This window comes from Heteronotia binoei, chromosome 1 (assembly GCF_032191835.1).
Source record: "Heteronotia binoei isolate CCM8104 ecotype False Entrance Well chromosome 1, APGP_CSIRO_Hbin_v1, whole genome shotgun sequence".
Taxonomy (NCBI): Eukaryota; Metazoa; Chordata; class Lepidosauria; order Squamata; family Gekkonidae; genus Heteronotia; species Heteronotia binoei.
Genome location: NC_083223.1, coordinates 53,705,324 through 53,722,616, shown reverse-complemented (window position 1 = coordinate 53,722,616; position 17,293 = coordinate 53,705,324). Strand labels below are relative to the sequence as shown.

General features: G+C 41.0%; 1 protein-coding gene across 1 annotated transcript in view; it reads left to right on the top strand.

Annotated features, from left to right (window-relative positions):
• TPO (thyroid peroxidase) overlaps nucleotides 1–17,293 on the top strand; it is a 100,210-nt gene that overhangs the window by 67,327 nt on the left and 15,590 nt on the right. Inside the window, exons 9-13 of the mRNA XM_060262326.1 lie at nucleotides 6,175–6,433; nucleotides 7,130–7,300; nucleotides 9,469–9,706; nucleotides 13,804–14,012; nucleotides 15,672–15,842. Coding sequence (XP_060118309.1) covers nucleotides 6,175–6,433; nucleotides 7,130–7,300; nucleotides 9,469–9,706; nucleotides 13,804–14,012; nucleotides 15,672–15,842 — 1,048 coding nt within the window. The remainder of the gene's footprint in view (nucleotides 1–6,174; nucleotides 6,434–7,129; nucleotides 7,301–9,468; nucleotides 9,707–13,803; nucleotides 14,013–15,671; nucleotides 15,843–17,293) is intronic.

Below are 17,293 nucleotides of genomic sequence, written 5' to 3'. Positions count from 1 at the left end.
CCCCAAAAAGCAATTTTACAATTATGGGTTTTGGCTGTTTTAGGATAAATGCATTTTGCCTTTAAAATCACCTGGCTGAAATCAGGGTTTTGACGCAGAATATTAATGTTCCTTAATAGTCCAAGCCTTTGTTTATTTTATTTATATCATTTATACCCCTGCCTTTCTTTCCTAAGGGAACGCAAAGTGGCTCATATTGTTATTGTCTCCTCTGCCTTATCTTCACAATAACCCTATGACGTAAGTTAGGCTGAACATGTGTGACTGGCCCAAGGTCACCCAGCAAGTTTTCATGGCTGAGTGGGCTTTCAAACCTGGATCTCCCAGATGTGAATCAGTTTCAGGAGAGTAGCCACGTTGGTCTGCAGTAGAAGAGCTAGATTCAAGTCCATTCTCATCTCAGTGATGAGCAAGATTTTTGCAGAATAAGTTTTTGAGAGTCAAAGATCTCTTCATAAGGTACAAGTAGGAACAGAGATCCCTGAGTGCTTATGACCCAGTCAGAAAGTGAGAGGGGTGTGTGTGTTAAGATGCAAAGGTGCGATGTGAAATGTAACCCGCTTGATTAGAGCAGGGAAGAAATGCCCAGGGGCAGAAAATCAGCATTTGTAGTGACATAGGAATCCTATGCCCCTATTTGTTGTACTTTTCCATCCTGCCTCCCTTCCTTTTAACACTCTTCCCATCTTCTGACTGGGATACAAAGGCCCAGGGATCTCCATTCCTAATTGTATCTGCCAATGGGAGCTTTGAATTTCAAAAGCTTAGAACTCCAAAATCTTGTTGACCTCTAAGATGCTGCTGGACTGAAATCTATACCCTAATCAGACATTCTAATCACTATATCACAATGGCCTTTGGAATGAGACACCCGCCAGAGATTTGAAGGGGCACCTCTTGAAACAGTTTGGAGCCAGTTTGACACTTTTCACTGGGGAGGTAAGAGGGCAGGAGGTAAAGCTGTGAACCTGCAGAAATTGAAATATTAGGGAGTGCAGGAAACATAGCCGCCCTGAGCCTGCTTCAGCAGTGAGGGCAGGATATAAATTAAAAATTATTATTATTATTACATAGAAACAGCAGCTTTGGTGCATTAAAAGAGTGTGCTTGTTTCCAATAAACTCTCCCTCGTATATTTCTAAATAGAACAAATAGTGTGTTGGAATATGGACTACTACAACAACATAACTCTCCTGTGCTTTGTCCTTTACAAAAAGCTTAAGTCATATAACATTTTCCTGGGGTTTCTCAGAGCTTATATACATGAAGAACATGTAGGCTTCCCAAATCCCCCGCCTGGGCGGGGGACCCCCGATCTGGAGCCTCCTCCCCCCGCTCCCCAAAAATTTGGAAAGCGGGGGAGAATGGCGGCCCTTTCCACCTGCCAGAGACAAAACGGGTTGGCTGCTGCCAAGGTCTCGCGCCAGCGCCCGGCGGGGTGGGCTGGAGCTGGGCGCTTCTTTGACATGAGGCTCCTGATAGCCCTGCGGCTGCGCAGCTTCCCTTTCCGTCTCAGCCCGGCTGGCTGGGGGCTCTTCCGCGCCCTGGTTGTGGAGCGCCGGCTGTCCCCGGAGGGAGGGAAGCGCGCCTGTGCGCCTCTTCTGCGACAGCCCTTTGCTTTCGCAGGCGCTGCGCAGCCGCAGACAGAGAGCAGTGGGCGGGTCTTTGCCTGCCGCCGCTTGCCAGGCCGTGTTCTCCCCGCCCCGCCCCCCTCCAGGCCAGTGGCAGGCCCAGCCAGGTGGGCGTCTGGCCAGGGCGGCGGGGCGAAGGAAGGCTGCCTTCCTGCGGACCTCTCCAGGAGCCAAGCTGCCCTCTCGCTTGGAAGCTGCCTGGCCTCGCCAGCCCCTGCAGCCGGGCGCCTACCTGGCACCCCCCTGGCCCTTCTGGGCACACAGTCGGTCTGTGGGGGCGTGGGGAGAGAGGCCAGCCACCGCTGCCTTCCCTGCCTGCGGCTGCTACCCAACCCCCCTAAAGTTTCCGGCCCCGGCTGGGGTGGCAGGTGAAGAGCAGCGGCACCAGGCAGGCTGCGCGATCCTTCTGACGTCACCGGCTCCATCCCTTGCAATCAGAGCAGCTGTGCCAAGAAAAAAAAGTGGTGCTGCCGCCCGCGGAGCAAGGGGCTGCGCACCACTCCGGAGCTTGGAAAGGACATTTTAAAAGGTATGCTGTCCCTTTAAATGTGATGGCCAGTACTCCCTTGGAGTTCAATTATGCTTGTCACACCCTTGCTCCTGGCTCCACCCCCAAAGTCCCCAGATATTTCTTGAATTGGACTTGGCAACCCTAGATCTCTGTAGTCTGGAGGTAAGCTGATCCCCAGATCTCACCTGGAGGTTGGCATCCTAAGTCTGGGCCCAAAAGAAAGATCTAATCTTAACCTTTGGACCATGGGTCCATCTCAGTCAGTATTATATACTCAGAGTAGAAGCAGCTCACCAGGGTCTCAGGCAGAGGTCTTTCACGTTGTCTACTTCCTGGTCTTTTTAATTGGAGATGCCGGGGATTGAACCTGGGGTAGGGTTGCCAATCCCCAGGTGGGGGCAGGGGATTGCCCAGTTTGGAGGCCCTCCTCCCGCTTCAGGGTAGTCAGAAAGCTGGGGGAGGGGAGGGAAATGTCTGCTGGGAACTCTGTTATTCCCTATGGAGATTTGTTCCCATAGAAAATCATGGAGAATTGATCCGTGGGTATCTGGGGCTCTGGGGGGGCTGTTTTTTGGGGTAGAGGCATCAAATTTTCAGTATAGCATCTAGTGCCTCTCCCGAAAATACCTCCCAAGTTTCCAAAAGATTGGATCAGGGGGTCCAATTCTGTGAGCCCCCCAAAAGGTGCCCCTATCCTTCATTATTTCCTATGGAAGGAAGGAATTGAAAAGGTGTGCCGTCGCTTTAAATGTGATGGCCGGAACTCCCTTAGAGTTCATTTATGCTTGTCACAGCCTTGATCTTGGCTCCACCCCCAAAGTCTCCTGGCTCCACCCCCAAAGTCTCCTGGCTGCACCCCCAAAGTCCCCAGATATTTCTTGAATTGGACTTGGCAACCCTAAGAACATGTAACAATGTGTTGATGCCCACTAAAATTTTGCCTTGGCAAGAAATTCTGGGTCAGCTTTCATGGCCCAGTTTCCTTGTGAGCACAAAATGCTATGAAGACGTGTGGTATGTTTGTTGTATTTCTTTACAAGTGTGTAGGTTGTGTATGCAGGAAGAGTTCACAGTTAGGACTACCAACAATCTGGAAGGGGGGGAAATGCTCTGCCCCCTTACCAGATGTTTAGTGTGATGTAATTTACCTCAGTTTCATGAAAAGTAGCACCCCTCATTTAGCCCTGTCAAGAATGTTACATAGTATACTCTCACTCAATATAAAAGAGGCAATTTGGCAAAAGTCTACCAAAAGATCACATAAATTGCAATCTAATATATTTGCCTCTCCAATTTTAGAGGTCTGGGATAATATGAGAAAGAAAGTATTACCTGAAATTTCACGATTTAATTATTTTATGGGTCAGTCATGGTTTGTTCCTGCTTTAAATCCTATTATAATGATTTGTGTACAGCTGAAATCACAAAATTAATTGATTTAATACATAAAAACAAATGTATTGACAAGGCCTCTTTAGAAGTTAAAATTGGAAAATCTGTATTGTGGTATAAATACTTGCAACTTCAACATTTATGTTCCTCAATCCAATTACTTGAAAATATAAAACTCCCATTGACAAAATTTGAAAGTATGCTAAAATATGTAGATACTGGTGACAAAAGCGCTATATCAAAATTATATTGTATTCTAGAAAAATTAAAAATGGAGTACTTATCAGCAGAAATGGAAGAAAGAGTGTAATGGCAAGGTCTTGTTTCAGTTTTGGGGCATGCTTTTGAAAATACTACTAGCATTTTTCCTGTAAAGATACAAAATTTTAAACTTATGTCTTTATGGTACTCAACTCCATGAAAATTGGCATATATAAACTCCCAAATTAGTCCATACTGTTGGAAAAGATTTAAGCATATAGGTTCGTATTTACATTGTTGGTTTTGGTGCCCTAAGATTATTTTATTTTGGAAAATAGTACTTAGTGAAATAGCAGAAATTACAAGAATGCGACTACTGTCTATCTCCTGAATTTATTTTATTGAATTTACAGAAAAGTAATAAAATAACTTTGGTTAATCAAAGAAGAATCGCTTTCCTAATTTATGCTGCCAAAATAGCGATTGTGCAAAAATGGAAGGCAGAATCAGCTTCTACTTTAGCTTTGTGGCATATGAAGCTGTGGAATATTTATATAATGGCTAAGTTAGCCGATATGAAGAAAAAACTCATAGAACCAGAAGCAGACTTATTTTTTTCTATTTGGTCCCCTATTATAGAGTATCTGCAGAAAAATGGTGAAATTCCCAAAGTTATTAATATGCTTCAATTATGTTAATTCTAAGATTGTTAATTGTTATCTCTCTCATTTTCACTAATACCTAAGGCTCTAATTAGATAATTTATTTTGTTCTTGATTTTGTACTTGCAGAAAAAAGTTAATTTTGCATTTTGTTTTGTATCATATTGTGTTTTATGTTGTAAAACAATAAAATGTTATTTTAAAAAAAGACTGTTACATATTATACAATTTTGATATCATTGGCTCAACATATTTAATTGACACCAAGCAGTGCTTTTTTAAAAAAAACATGAATGTATAGGAATGTAGTTCTGGCTGGTTTGGTGTCAGGGGGTGTGACCTAATATACCAATGAGTTCCTGCTGGACTTTTTCTACCAAAAAAGCCCTGGTACCAAGCCTTCGCTTTAGTTCCAAACTTGCATTTAGAAGTATTTTCCACAAGCATTTTCCACAACGAACTTCATGGAATGACTAGTTTGAACCATGGGTGTCTATTAAAGAAACGCTTTTTGTCCAGTTTCAACAAGCAGGTTATTAACATTTGGAAAGAGAAAGCTATTTCTTTTCTTGACAAAGGGAATAGCATGAGCCACATAATATTGTTTTCACACAAGACTAAGAATGAGCATTATGAGACCACACAGTGCCCAGTTGAGGCTGGCTATAGCTCTAGTCTCACTCTTCCAGGAAATGTGAGCTCAACTAACCTGGAAGGTGAGAAGCTGCTATATTACTATTGCTTATAGGGGGCACTATTGCTGAAATTAAACCATTTTTACATTCCTTCCCCCCCACCCCCAGGACAAAATAAGACAGTCAGATAGCTTTTTAAAATCCCCAGGGTTGAACACTTTTCAAAGCATGTTTCCTAAAGGAAATCCCTAGTACTTATTTTAGGACTGCATTCTGAGAGTTTTATTGTAGGTCCTTGAAATCCTTTTTATACCATCAGCATTGCAAACATTAAGTTGTAAAATGTGATTTCATATTCTTCTGCAAAACCGGGGGCAGTTTTGAGGTTTATGGAAAGATCTGTCTCTGTTCATGCTCCAGTCTTTAGATTTAAGTATCCACAGATTTTGGCCATGTTGAGATAGAATTGGACATATTGATGCTAATAACATAAATTGTCATTTTACTTAGTGGTCATAGAAATTTGCCTTTAATCTAATGTCAACAATGTTATCTCAGAAATCTGATTGTTGCTGGGAAGCAGAATGGTGTGTATGAGCTCCTGCACAAGCTTGTTTCACCAGACCCCCAAACAGGTACATAGTCTTCACCCAGAAAGTACTCAATAACGCAGATCACTAATTTGCTCATAGTATTTTGGAAACATAATGGATACAACCTACTGTTTCTGTTGCCACAAGAACATGCTTCCACAGAGTGTGATTTTCCAGCTTACTGTCTCCTGCAGCAGCCCCCCTTTCCTCAAAATCATCCCCCATGAACAGGAATTCAAGGGATGTTTTGAACTTCTCTGGGGCTCTGTGAAAATCCTTGCGCTCACTAAAACACTAATCTGCATAGATGCTCCAATCTGAGGAATACAGGCAGAAAGAAACAGCTGAAATGATTGTGTAGTCTTAATCATGGGTTTATGCAAATAAATGAGCAGTTGAATTACTCAAAGGTTTAGTTCAGTCTTAATTTCAATTGATTTAGATTAGACTAACTCTATATAGGATTGCACTGTACCTCCTTGATGCAATGTATTACTATGCTAAAAATTCTGTCTATCTGTAAAACGTGAGTTTTCTTTTATTCCCCAGATTATTACCATAAGAGACTACATCCCCAAAGTTATTGGTCTGGATGCTTTTAATCAATACATTGGTCTCTATAAAGGTTACAATCACACAGTAAATCCCGGTGTAGCCAATGTCTTCTCTACAGCAGCTTTTCGCTTTGCTCATGCTGCAATTCATCCAATAATAAAGAGACTCAACACACAGTATCAGAATGACCCAAATCTTCCCAACCTTCATTTGCATGAAGTCTTTTTTACACCCTGGAGACTCATTAAAGAAGGTACTTTTTGTTGTTTGATTACATCTTTTTACATTATTGCAAAGCTACTATGAATTGAATTCCTGTAAGATAGGAAAATTTTAATTCCATACACATTCAAATTGTTAAACAGTTGATCTATAACAAGGGCTAGGACATTTCCCCCCACTGTTTTTAAAACAAGATGTTTTCAACTACCTGCCCATTAATGTTTTCAAAACAAGATGTTTTCAAAATGTTTTCAACTACCTGCTCATTAATGCTCAATGCATGATGTCTGTCTGAATAAACTTGGTTTGTAAAATAAATTGTAACTTTTGTGGGGAAGGCAGTAAATATACAGGTCGAAAAGCTTATGCTCCATTAAAGAATAACCAGAGTTCTCACTATCCTGCTGTTTAAATTGTTTTAAAACTATAATTAAGAAAAATGTCAAATATACAAAAAAAATTACAATATAAATATAAAATAGTTAGGCCACACTTGAGATTCCCAATGTGTGTGTTTTATACAGAAAACCTTGTATTTAATATCTTGTTTTGGATAACAATATTTAATAGATAGCTTTGACGGCTTTGTCATGAACACAATGTCCATGCAAAGCAGATGAAAACATTTTAGAGCATAAGAAAGTTAAGGTTATATAAAAACACTGAATGAAACAACTCAAAGGTGGTAAATTCTTCACTCCACTGCTCTATGTCTTTTGTGTTTAAGGTGGTTTGGATCCCTTGCTAAGGGGAATGTTGGCAGCTCCTGCGAAACTCCAGGTACAGGATCAGCTGCTGAATGAGGAACTAACTAAGAAGCTCTTCGTGTTGTCTAATAATGGTTCACTGGATTTAGCATCTCTAGACTTACAGCGGGGACGTGATCATGGGCTTCCAGGTCTATTGCCTTTTAAATTTTTATTCTGTGAACTTATTCATTACTTCTTAGAATGCGTAATTAGGAAGTTGATTCAAATCTGTATTATATAAACAGAAGGGCATTTCTGCTCATGCAAGAAGGAAGGAAGACATCTACAATATTCAGCTGAAGCTCTCACTCCAAATCCCATTCTATTTTCTGACCCTCAATACCAGCTTTTTGGCTGCTGCCCAGAGCTGTAGTTTGAAGTGGGAAGGGGATCTCTGGAATGAAAACCTTCTATAGATTTCCTAGGTAATATCAACTATAATAAGTCATACTGAATGTATCAGAATGTGATGTTAGTTAATTAACTGGTAGTCAAAAGTACAGATTTCTTTTTAAACAAGGAAAAGTAACTGTGATAGACTGTACATGCATTCAGGCCAGTTTTCTTTTTCATGGCCTTTCCCCCATTTAGTTAAGGCTACTAGTAAGGGAAAGAACTACTCTTCTAAATGTTTATTTAAATGTTCTCCTTTTCAGTTCTGATTTTCCAGTTGCTCATTAGTTTCCGAGCATTTTACAAATTACATCTCACACAAAATCAGTTCTTGTTCCATAATAAGAATACAGCTTATCTTATAATATTATCTAGCTCCAGAAGACTTGAGTACATTTCATCCTAAAACAGACATTAATGGTTCATATTCCTTGGGCCTCTGATTCCAGATGAAACCTTGTGCAGATCTATTGGTTTGGGTGATGGACTTAAATTGGCATATATGTAGGACTTGAATTCTAAGCCTTTTACACTCATGCGTCTTTGTCCACTGTGGAAGGAGTCCTTCACTGTGGCCCACATTCCTTTGGTGCTAGGAACATTTCAGATCATTGAAAGACATTGACTTTGTATGAGTGGAAGTGCCTTATGCTGGAAGAACATGGTTCACCATGGAGAACTGCCTCCACAATGGAAAAAGGTGTTGTGCAAGCAGAAATAAGTCTTCTAGCCCTTTTCAGAATTACAGTCTTGAAACTTAATCTTCAGTATTTGCACCAGTATATTTCCATATTATTCCAAGATATCATTTGTGTAGGGCTGATAGGTTGTAGTGGTTTGTATTGGTGCAACATGAACACTCCTCATCTAAGCATATTTACTGGAGTCTACAAGTTTCTCTGCTGGAGTTAGAGGAGGAGAGATGGTGTCAATTGTTCCATCTTCTCATGGCCATCCTGTCTCATATGGATTCATTGTCCACATAGTTCCCATGATTCCTTGCATATACTTTGGGTTGGTCAAAACAGACCTTTCCTTTATGCCAACAGAAAAAACTAGTAAGAGCCAGTCCTTTGACTATAGGGTTTCATTTGAATTAAGACTCAACTCTAGTGTGAAATACGAATAAGGTGCTGAATCTTAGCTTGGACAAGTGACTTGTGCATGCTTATGCAGCAGTAAGTGCCAGTGGATTCAATGGGACATGGGGGGGTACAATCCAGAGAATGCTTATTTGGGGGTGACATTGAATCGTATAGTACCTATTAGGGCTGATAGGCTCCCACTAGAGGGTATGGAAACCCCTTGCTCCCAAGCCCCACCCCCTGCCACTAATCTCTTGGCTAGTGATTGCTGTCACTTCCAACGCCACACAGGAAATGATGTTATTGCATTATACTGATACAGAGTGCTCTGGTATTTGGCAAAAACTCTATGATAAGAAACAGCTTCTTACATACATTTCCCGCCAAATACTAGAGCATTCCCACATTGCCAGTGATGTCACTCCTGGTGTGTACAGAAGTGATGTTGCCAGATCACCAATGACATCATTGCAGTGCCAGCCTACCCGCACCCCCCCCCCCGTCCCGCTGCTTGGCAAGACCCCCACCCCCATCAGTTACCAGAAGAAAGCCAGCAACCCTGGCACTTACTGCTGAGAAAACATTTATAAGAATTGCCAGAGAACCATTCTGAGCTCTTTGGAGAAAAGGAAGGCTGTAAATGAGATAAATATATAATCCATGTCATGTCTCAGCGTAAAATATTAGTCATGGAAAAACCCTGCACTCTTTCCTCAGTGCTAAATACAATTCAGAGTTATCTCTTCTAGCAAGTTTGGTGCAGCATTTTAACACTGCTTGCCTAGTAAAACCTTCAAGAGAAATCAGTTTGAATTTTACTATGAATGTAATATTTATAGGTTACAACGAATGGCGAGAATTCTGTGACTTGCCAGGACTAAGGACAGAAACTGACCTGGCAACAGCAATAGAGAACAAGAATGTTGTTAAAAAAATTATGGAACTATATGGCAACCCTGACAACATTGATGTCTGGCTAGGTGGTATAGTCGAAAACATTTTACCAGGTGCCAGGACAGGCCCATTGTTTGCTTGTATAATCGGAAAACAAATGAAGGCACTCAGAGATGGTGACCGGTAGGTACAATTGCATTGTTTCTTTCTTAGTAATGTTTTGATTTCAAAGATTCTGGTACCAGGGTAGGACCAAAAGATGGACCCAGTTAGATGACCATGGGGTAAACAGATTACTGAAGGAGGATAGGGAAATGGCTGAGAAGCTAAATGAATTTTTTGCCTCCGTCTTCACTGTGGAAGACGAGAACTTTTTGCCCGCCCCAGAACCACTAATTTTGGAAGGGGTGTTGAAAGACCTGAGTCAGATTGAGGTGACAAAAGAGGAGGTCCTACAACTGATAGACAAATTAAAAACTAATAAGTCACCGGGTCCGGATGGCATACATCCGAGAGTTCTGAAAGAACTCAAAGTTGAACTTGTGGATCTTCTAACAAAAATCTGTAATCTTTCATTGAAATCTGCCTCCGTTCCTGAGGACTGGAAGGTAGCAAATGTCACCCCCATCTTTAAAAAGGGTTCCAGAGGAGATCCGGGAAATTACAGGCCAGTCAGTCTGACTTCAATACCGGGAAAGTTGGTAGAAACCATTATCAAGGACAGAATGAGTAGGCACATTGATGAACACGGGTTATTGAGGAAGACTCAGCATGGGTTCTGTAAGGGAAGATCTTGCCTCACTAACCTGTTACATTTCTTTGAGGGGGTGAACAAACATGTGGACAAAGGCGACCCAATAGATGTTGTTTACCTTGACTTCCAGAAAGCTTTTGATAAAGTTCCTCATCAAAGGCTCCTTAGAAAACTTGAGAGTCATGGAGTAAAAGGACAGGTCCTCTTGTGGATCAAAAACTGGCTTAGTAATAGGAAGCAGAGAGTCAGTATAAATGGGCAGTCTTCGCAGTGGAGGACGGTAAGCAGTGGGGTGCCGCAGGGCTCGGTACTGGGTCCCATGCTCTTTAACTTGTTCATAAATGATTTAGAGTTGGGAGTGAGCAGTGAAGTGGCCAAGTTTGCGGATGACACTAAATTGTTCAGGGTGGTGAGAACCAGAGAGGATTGTGAGGAACTCCAAAGGGATCTGTTGAGGCTGGGTGAGTGGGCGTCAACGTGGCAGATGCGGTTCAATGTGGCCAAGTGCAAAGTAATGCACATTGGGGCCAAGAATCCCAGCTACAAATACAAGTTGATGGGGTGTGAACTGGCAGAGACTGACCAAGAGAGAGATCTTGGGGTCGTGGTAGATAACTCACTGAAAATGTCAAGACAGTGTGCGTCTGCAATAAAAAAGGCCAACGCCATGCTGGGAATTATTAGGAAGGGAATTGAAAACAAATCAGCCAGTATCATAATGCCCCTGTATAAATCGATGGTGCGGTCTCATTTGGAGTACTGTGTGCAGTTCTGGTCGCCGCACCTCAAAAAGGATATTATAGCATTGGAGAAAGTCCAGAGAAGGACAACTAGAATGATTAAAGGGCTGGAGCACTTTCCCTATGAAGAAAGGTTGAAACGCTTGGGACTCTTTAGCTTGGAGAAACGTCGACTGCGGGGTGACATGATAGAGGTTTACAAGATAATGCATGGGATGGAGAAAGTAGAGAAAGAAGTACTTTTCTCCCTTTCTCACAATACAAGAACTCGTGGGCATTCGATGAAATTGCTGAGCAGACAGGTTAAAACGGATAAAAGGAAGTACTTCTTCACCCAAAGGGTGATTAACATGTGGAATTCACTGCCACAGGAGGTGGTGGCGGCCACAAGTATAGCCACCTTCAAGAGGGGTTTAGATAAAAATATGGAGCACAGGTCCATCAGTGGCTATTAGCCACAGTGTATGTGTGTATATAAATTTTTTTGCCACTGTGTGACACAGAGTGTTGGACTTGATGGGCCGTTGGCCTGATCCAACATGGCTTCTCTTATGTTCTTATGTTCTTAATTCTGTCAGAATCCAGGCTTTTTACTCTTGTATCTGATGTTGGCGTATGTGATAGACAGACTGTGATTTAATCTCTAGTTGAGGGAGTTTGAACTGTGCAAGGAAATCAATGAGAATGCAGTCCTTGCAACTGACCCTGCCAAACTATTTTGATCCTTCACCACCCATCCTATCTTCCTTTGAACATATCATGAAGCTATCTTATGCCACCAGACCCTTCATCTAGCAAGGTCAGTATTATCTATTCTGATTTGCAGTAGCTTCCCAAGGTTTTGGATATAAGTCTTTAACATTACCTATTACCTGATCCTTTTTAAAGATACTGGGGACTGAACCTGGGACTTTTTTGCTGGCAAAACTGATTAGCCATAGACTCTGACTGCCTCAAGAGACTGTCTAGGGATATCTATACTGGGAGAACATGCATGCACTGTGCAGCCTGGCTCCCTGATGCAGATGTACATAACATAAGAACATAAGAGAAGCCATGGTGGATCAGGGCAGTGACCCATCCAATCCACCAGTCTGTCACGCAGTGGCCAAAAAACCCCAGGTGCCATCAGGAGGTCCACCAGTGATGTCAGGACATTAGAAGCCGCCCCACTAGAAGCTGCCCCCCAAACACCACGAATAAAAAGTATCATGTGGCCCAGACAGAGAGTTCCATCTATACCTTGTGGCTAATAGCCACTGATGGACCTCTGCTCCATGTTTATCCAATCCCCTCTTGAAGCTGTCTATGCTTGTAGCTGCCACCACCTCCTGTGGCAGTGAATTCCATGTGTTATAAGAAGTAAATTCCATGTGTTAATACACATGAAGTGAAAATACTGCTGCTGACTTTTGCTCAAAAAACCTCTCACTTTACTAAACAAATGCTGTCTTTTATTCAAAACATTCTAGCAACTGACCCAGAAGTGAAAAGAAGCAAGAAAGGCTAGGTAGCTTTGTTTTCCTCCGGTTGGTTAGCTGACAAATTTATTATCCAATGTCTGTCTGGGCCATCATACAGATTCACTGTATGTAGGTGGAACAGTTGTGAACACTTCTCTGAGTGAGGCATGATCCAGATGGCATTATGTTTTCACAAGTTCTTTTCAATAGCTTCTAATCAACCCAGTCTTATTTTTGTTCTTCAAATGAGCAATAAGTGGCTAAGAATTAGCTTCTATTATGTGCATTTTTTGTTTGCTCGAGTTATTAAAAAGCATTCTTGTCCAGTCACATTTGATAGCCGTGTTAGTCTGTCTGTAACAGTAGGAAAAAGCAAGAGTCCAGTAGCACCTTAAAGGCTAACAAAATTTGTGGCAGGGTATGAGGTTTCATGAGTCTGAAGAAGTGAGCCATGATTCACAAAAGATCATACCCTGCCACAAATCTTGTTAGTCTTCAAGGCGCTACCCGACTGCTTGTCCTATCACATGTTATGGAATCCTTGAAGAGGTTTATCTATAAAAACAACATTGCAGCGCCTGCTAACTCTGTTGTTGTGAAAACACAAGGTACTTGAGTGCCTAGTGATTCAAGAGTACTGAGCATTCCCAGCACAGCCTCCTTTCCAGAATAAATCTGTAAATTACTTCAAGCAGAACATTAAAGTAGATTGCACCCCTACTTGGGGAAATAATAGTTCAACAACAGAATTTTCTTCTGACACAAAATTATATTCCTTTTCCATACTGATGCTTGTATTTTACAATAGTCCTGTTCACAAACTACAGTGAAGGAATGCACAATCCATGTAAAATCCACACTTGATTTTTTTTTTGCCTTATACATGTACTTAGTGACTCTCACATTACATTCAAAACATGTGCAGTTCAATGTGTGATTTAAATCCCACATTTATCCAGGTACTGGTTCCCATTTCATTTGTAAAGTGAACAGATATACCCAGGTACACTCAGGATGTAACTGTGTTCACTGTAGCTTGTAAACAGGGCTAGTGTGTATGAGGGCAGGTTTTGTGGGGGATGCGATTCTCTAAAAACTACTGATCACAGAAGAATAAAAACTATTTCTTAGCACATGTAGAAATCAAAATATTTTGTGAAAAAGTGCAATATTTATTATACAGTTTTTAATCAACACTTGTGTCTAGAGCTTAACACAGTTGTGCTTGCTAAACTTACTAAAATCATTGCATTTCAGCATACCCAACCATATGCTGAATAGCTGCCTTCTAATACTTTTACAATTTTTATTGCTTCTCTACAGCTTTTGGTGGGAAAACAGTAATGTCTTTACAAATTCTCAAAGGCATGAACTCAGAAAATATTCTTTATCCAGACTGATCTGTGACAATACAGATGTCAGTGCATTACCCCTTGATGCTTTCATGCTTGGAAAGTTTCCTGAAGATTTTCAGAGTTGTGAAAATATACCCAACATTAATTTAGAAGCTTGGCAGGAGACCCTTCAGCCAGGTAATGGAAAGATTAAACATTTCTTTAGTCATTTGGAAACTAGTAACATGTTGAATATTTTTTTAAGGGGGAAGTCTTTTTTTCAAAAAAAAAAATTACCTAAAGTACATGAAAGAAATGGTAACAGAGTCAAAGTAGCAATTTTAGAACTCAGCACTTCCCAAGGATTTCCACATTAACAGCTCAAACCTTAATTTAGAAAATGAAGGCTACAATTGCACACACTAAATAATGCACTTTCAATCCACTTTCAGTATATGTTGTGACTGGATTGTACTGTGTGAACTGGCAAAATCCAGTTGAAAAGTGCACTGAAAGTGTGTGTGGCTGCAGCCGAAGAAAGTCATATAATTCCATGGATGGGTATGAAATTGGATCAGTTTCAAACCAAGCATTTATTTTTAATTATAATAATAATAGTGCAATGCTAGGCGGAGTCATATCTTCTAAGTCCATTGACTTACTGTAACTCTGCTTAGAATTGCATTGTGGGACAGTTAGATGTAGTAAAGCTCTAGAATTATATAGGGACTCAGTAAATTTCATCATCAGCGAGACTGTGTGTTGTATTCAAAACATGCATTAGATAAGGGTAGTAGAGTGTGATTTTCTCCACAACGACTAATTCTGTCCTTTATTGGGATCAGTGAGCAAACTGTATACTGAAACTGCATTTCAGGGAAAGGCTCTCCATGTTGTGGCAAGTAGCTACTGGAAAGGTACAGCCAGGGCTTTCTGTCTATAAAAGGCCAAAATCACATAATTTAGATTGATTTCAATTTGGAATATCATTGCAAGTGTGTTGACTGTTTCTTATGAGAACAGAATTTGAAAGCAAATTTAAAAGATGGATTGATACAGACAGATTGATACAACTTTTACTTTTATTTTACATGTATAATTGAGTTTATTAAACCAGAGTAGTTTTATGACAGTGCCATCTTAATTAGAATTGCAACATTCTAAATCCATTGAAGTCAAACTACCTCTTGGAATAACTAGAGACAAATAAATAAAAATATGCAATTATTTGGGAGTATAAACTTTTTGAGTCACTGCAATTTGAAATACATTAGGAAGAATGTATTAATTTAGAATGTATTAATAATGTATTAATACATTAATTTAGTTTTAGACCAATTTAATTTAGACCAATTTAATTTCGTTTTAGACCAATTTAGCAGAAGCAGTAATATCTTAACATGTAGAAAAGGCCTTTGATAATGTATAATGGTACTTCCTCTTTGAAACCTTGAAAGCATTTGGTTTCAGACAAAGGTTTCTAGTATGAATCCGTTGTCAAAAGCATGTATATTAGAGCCAGACTAAATGTGTATTTAAAAGTGCATCTAAGTGTGTGCTCTCTATTGATGTGAAAGAAGTTTATATGTGCATAATGTACCCTGCTTCATTATATCCAAGTTAATGAGGGCAAACAGTTCTTGGAAGATCAAAAGTTGCCCACTACTAGTTTTGCATGAAATTGCACCCACTTTAAAATGAATGATAAAGTTCTTGTAGATTATTTGCACATTAGCGCACCCATTCCTGAGAGAGAGAGAGAGAGCATTTGTTCCAAGTGAAGGTGTGCAAGGTGCAATAGTCATTTTAAATGTTACTACTTTTAAAATAGACTTATGTTCTTGCTTTAATTTCCAGAGGTTACTTGTGGTCTCCCAACAAGAGTGCAGAATGGTGAGTTTGTATATTGTTCAGAGGCAGGAAAATCCGAGGTGACCTACTCATGTTATCAAGGATACAAACTACAAGGAGAAGCACAATTATCTTGCACAAAGAAGAGGTGGAATATGGATCCACCAGTCTGCCAAGGTATTTAAACACTGATTTTCAAGGAGGAAGGGGGGAATCAACAAGAGCAGCATTGCCATATTAGAAGTTTTAAATATGATTCATTTTATGTACCTGTTCACAATTAGGATATGATACCACTGTCTTGTTTGAAAACTCATTCAACTTCTGATGAGGGCACTGTCAGTAAGAAATTCTTTTAGGTGGGCATTCTTGCTGCTTCCCATTATGTAGCCTCAGGGTGCAATCATACATGGGAAACATCTGATCAGATCTCTAGATGACTTTATATTTCTTAAAAATAATCAGTAGGACTTGGATTGGGAGCATAGCACTGCAAGGGGATGGGGAGGCTTAACTCTTTCCTCTTTGCTTCATTTCCCAGACAGATTTTCTTCTCCAAATATTGACTGTTATTGGCCCTGGTAGGAAGAAATAATAGCTAGTCTGTCCCTTTCCCCCTAGCAAATCTAATTACATCAAGGGCATGATTTGCTGTCGAGAAATAGTTTTAAGCATTCATCTGTCCTACTTCTGCTGCCCTAATCCAAATGAAACACATATACACATACAGCTGTCTGTGAGAGCTAGTCACAAATCTTCACTGTCTCATCCACTTTCACCCTCAGATTCCACTCACCCCATTCACACCAGTTTGGTGTAGTGTTTAAGTGCGCGGACTCTTATTTGGGAGAACCAGGTTTCATTCCCCACTCCTCCACTTGCACCTGCTGGAATGGCCTTGGGTCAGCCATAGCTTTTGTAGGAGTTGTCCTTGAAAGGCAACTGCTGTAAGAGGTCTCTTAGTCCCACCTACCTCACAGGGTGTCTGTTGTTGGGGGGGGGGGGAGGTAAAGGAGATTGTGACCACTCTGAGACTCTGAGATTCAGAGTATAGAGTGGGATATACAGTAAATCCAATATAAATCCAATATCCAAAACTGAAATCAATTGGCAATTACACTGATTTTGAAGCGAAATGTATGTTCAGCTTGACTTTTTATTCTTTGGGGTTTTGTTGTATGAGAGGGAGGCAGAGACCCCAGCTGACCCAAGCAATGAATGCTCACCCCTACCAACTTACTAGGAGTCTGGAACCCCACAGTGGCCAAGGCTGCCTAACCACAAGGTCAGTCCACTCATGGGGAAGAGACCCCCACTAGGGCTCAGCAGTGACCCTAAAGCCTTGCTCCACCCACCCGTACATAGAAAAGGGTGGGCAGAGGGAAATGAGAAGCCAGTGATGGCAGTGTTCAGCACCAATGGGAAGGATGTCAGAAAGAATGGCAGGACAAGAAGATAGGAAAGGAAACTGGAGAGAAGTAGATGAGAAGGGGCTGGGACAGAAAGAGAAAGAGGATGAGATGAGGCTGGGACATAAAATCAAAGAGAAAGAGAAAAGGCTGGAAGAGAAAAGGAGGAGATAAGAATTCTGGACAAGGCAATAAGCCTAGAATAAATCAAAAACCCAG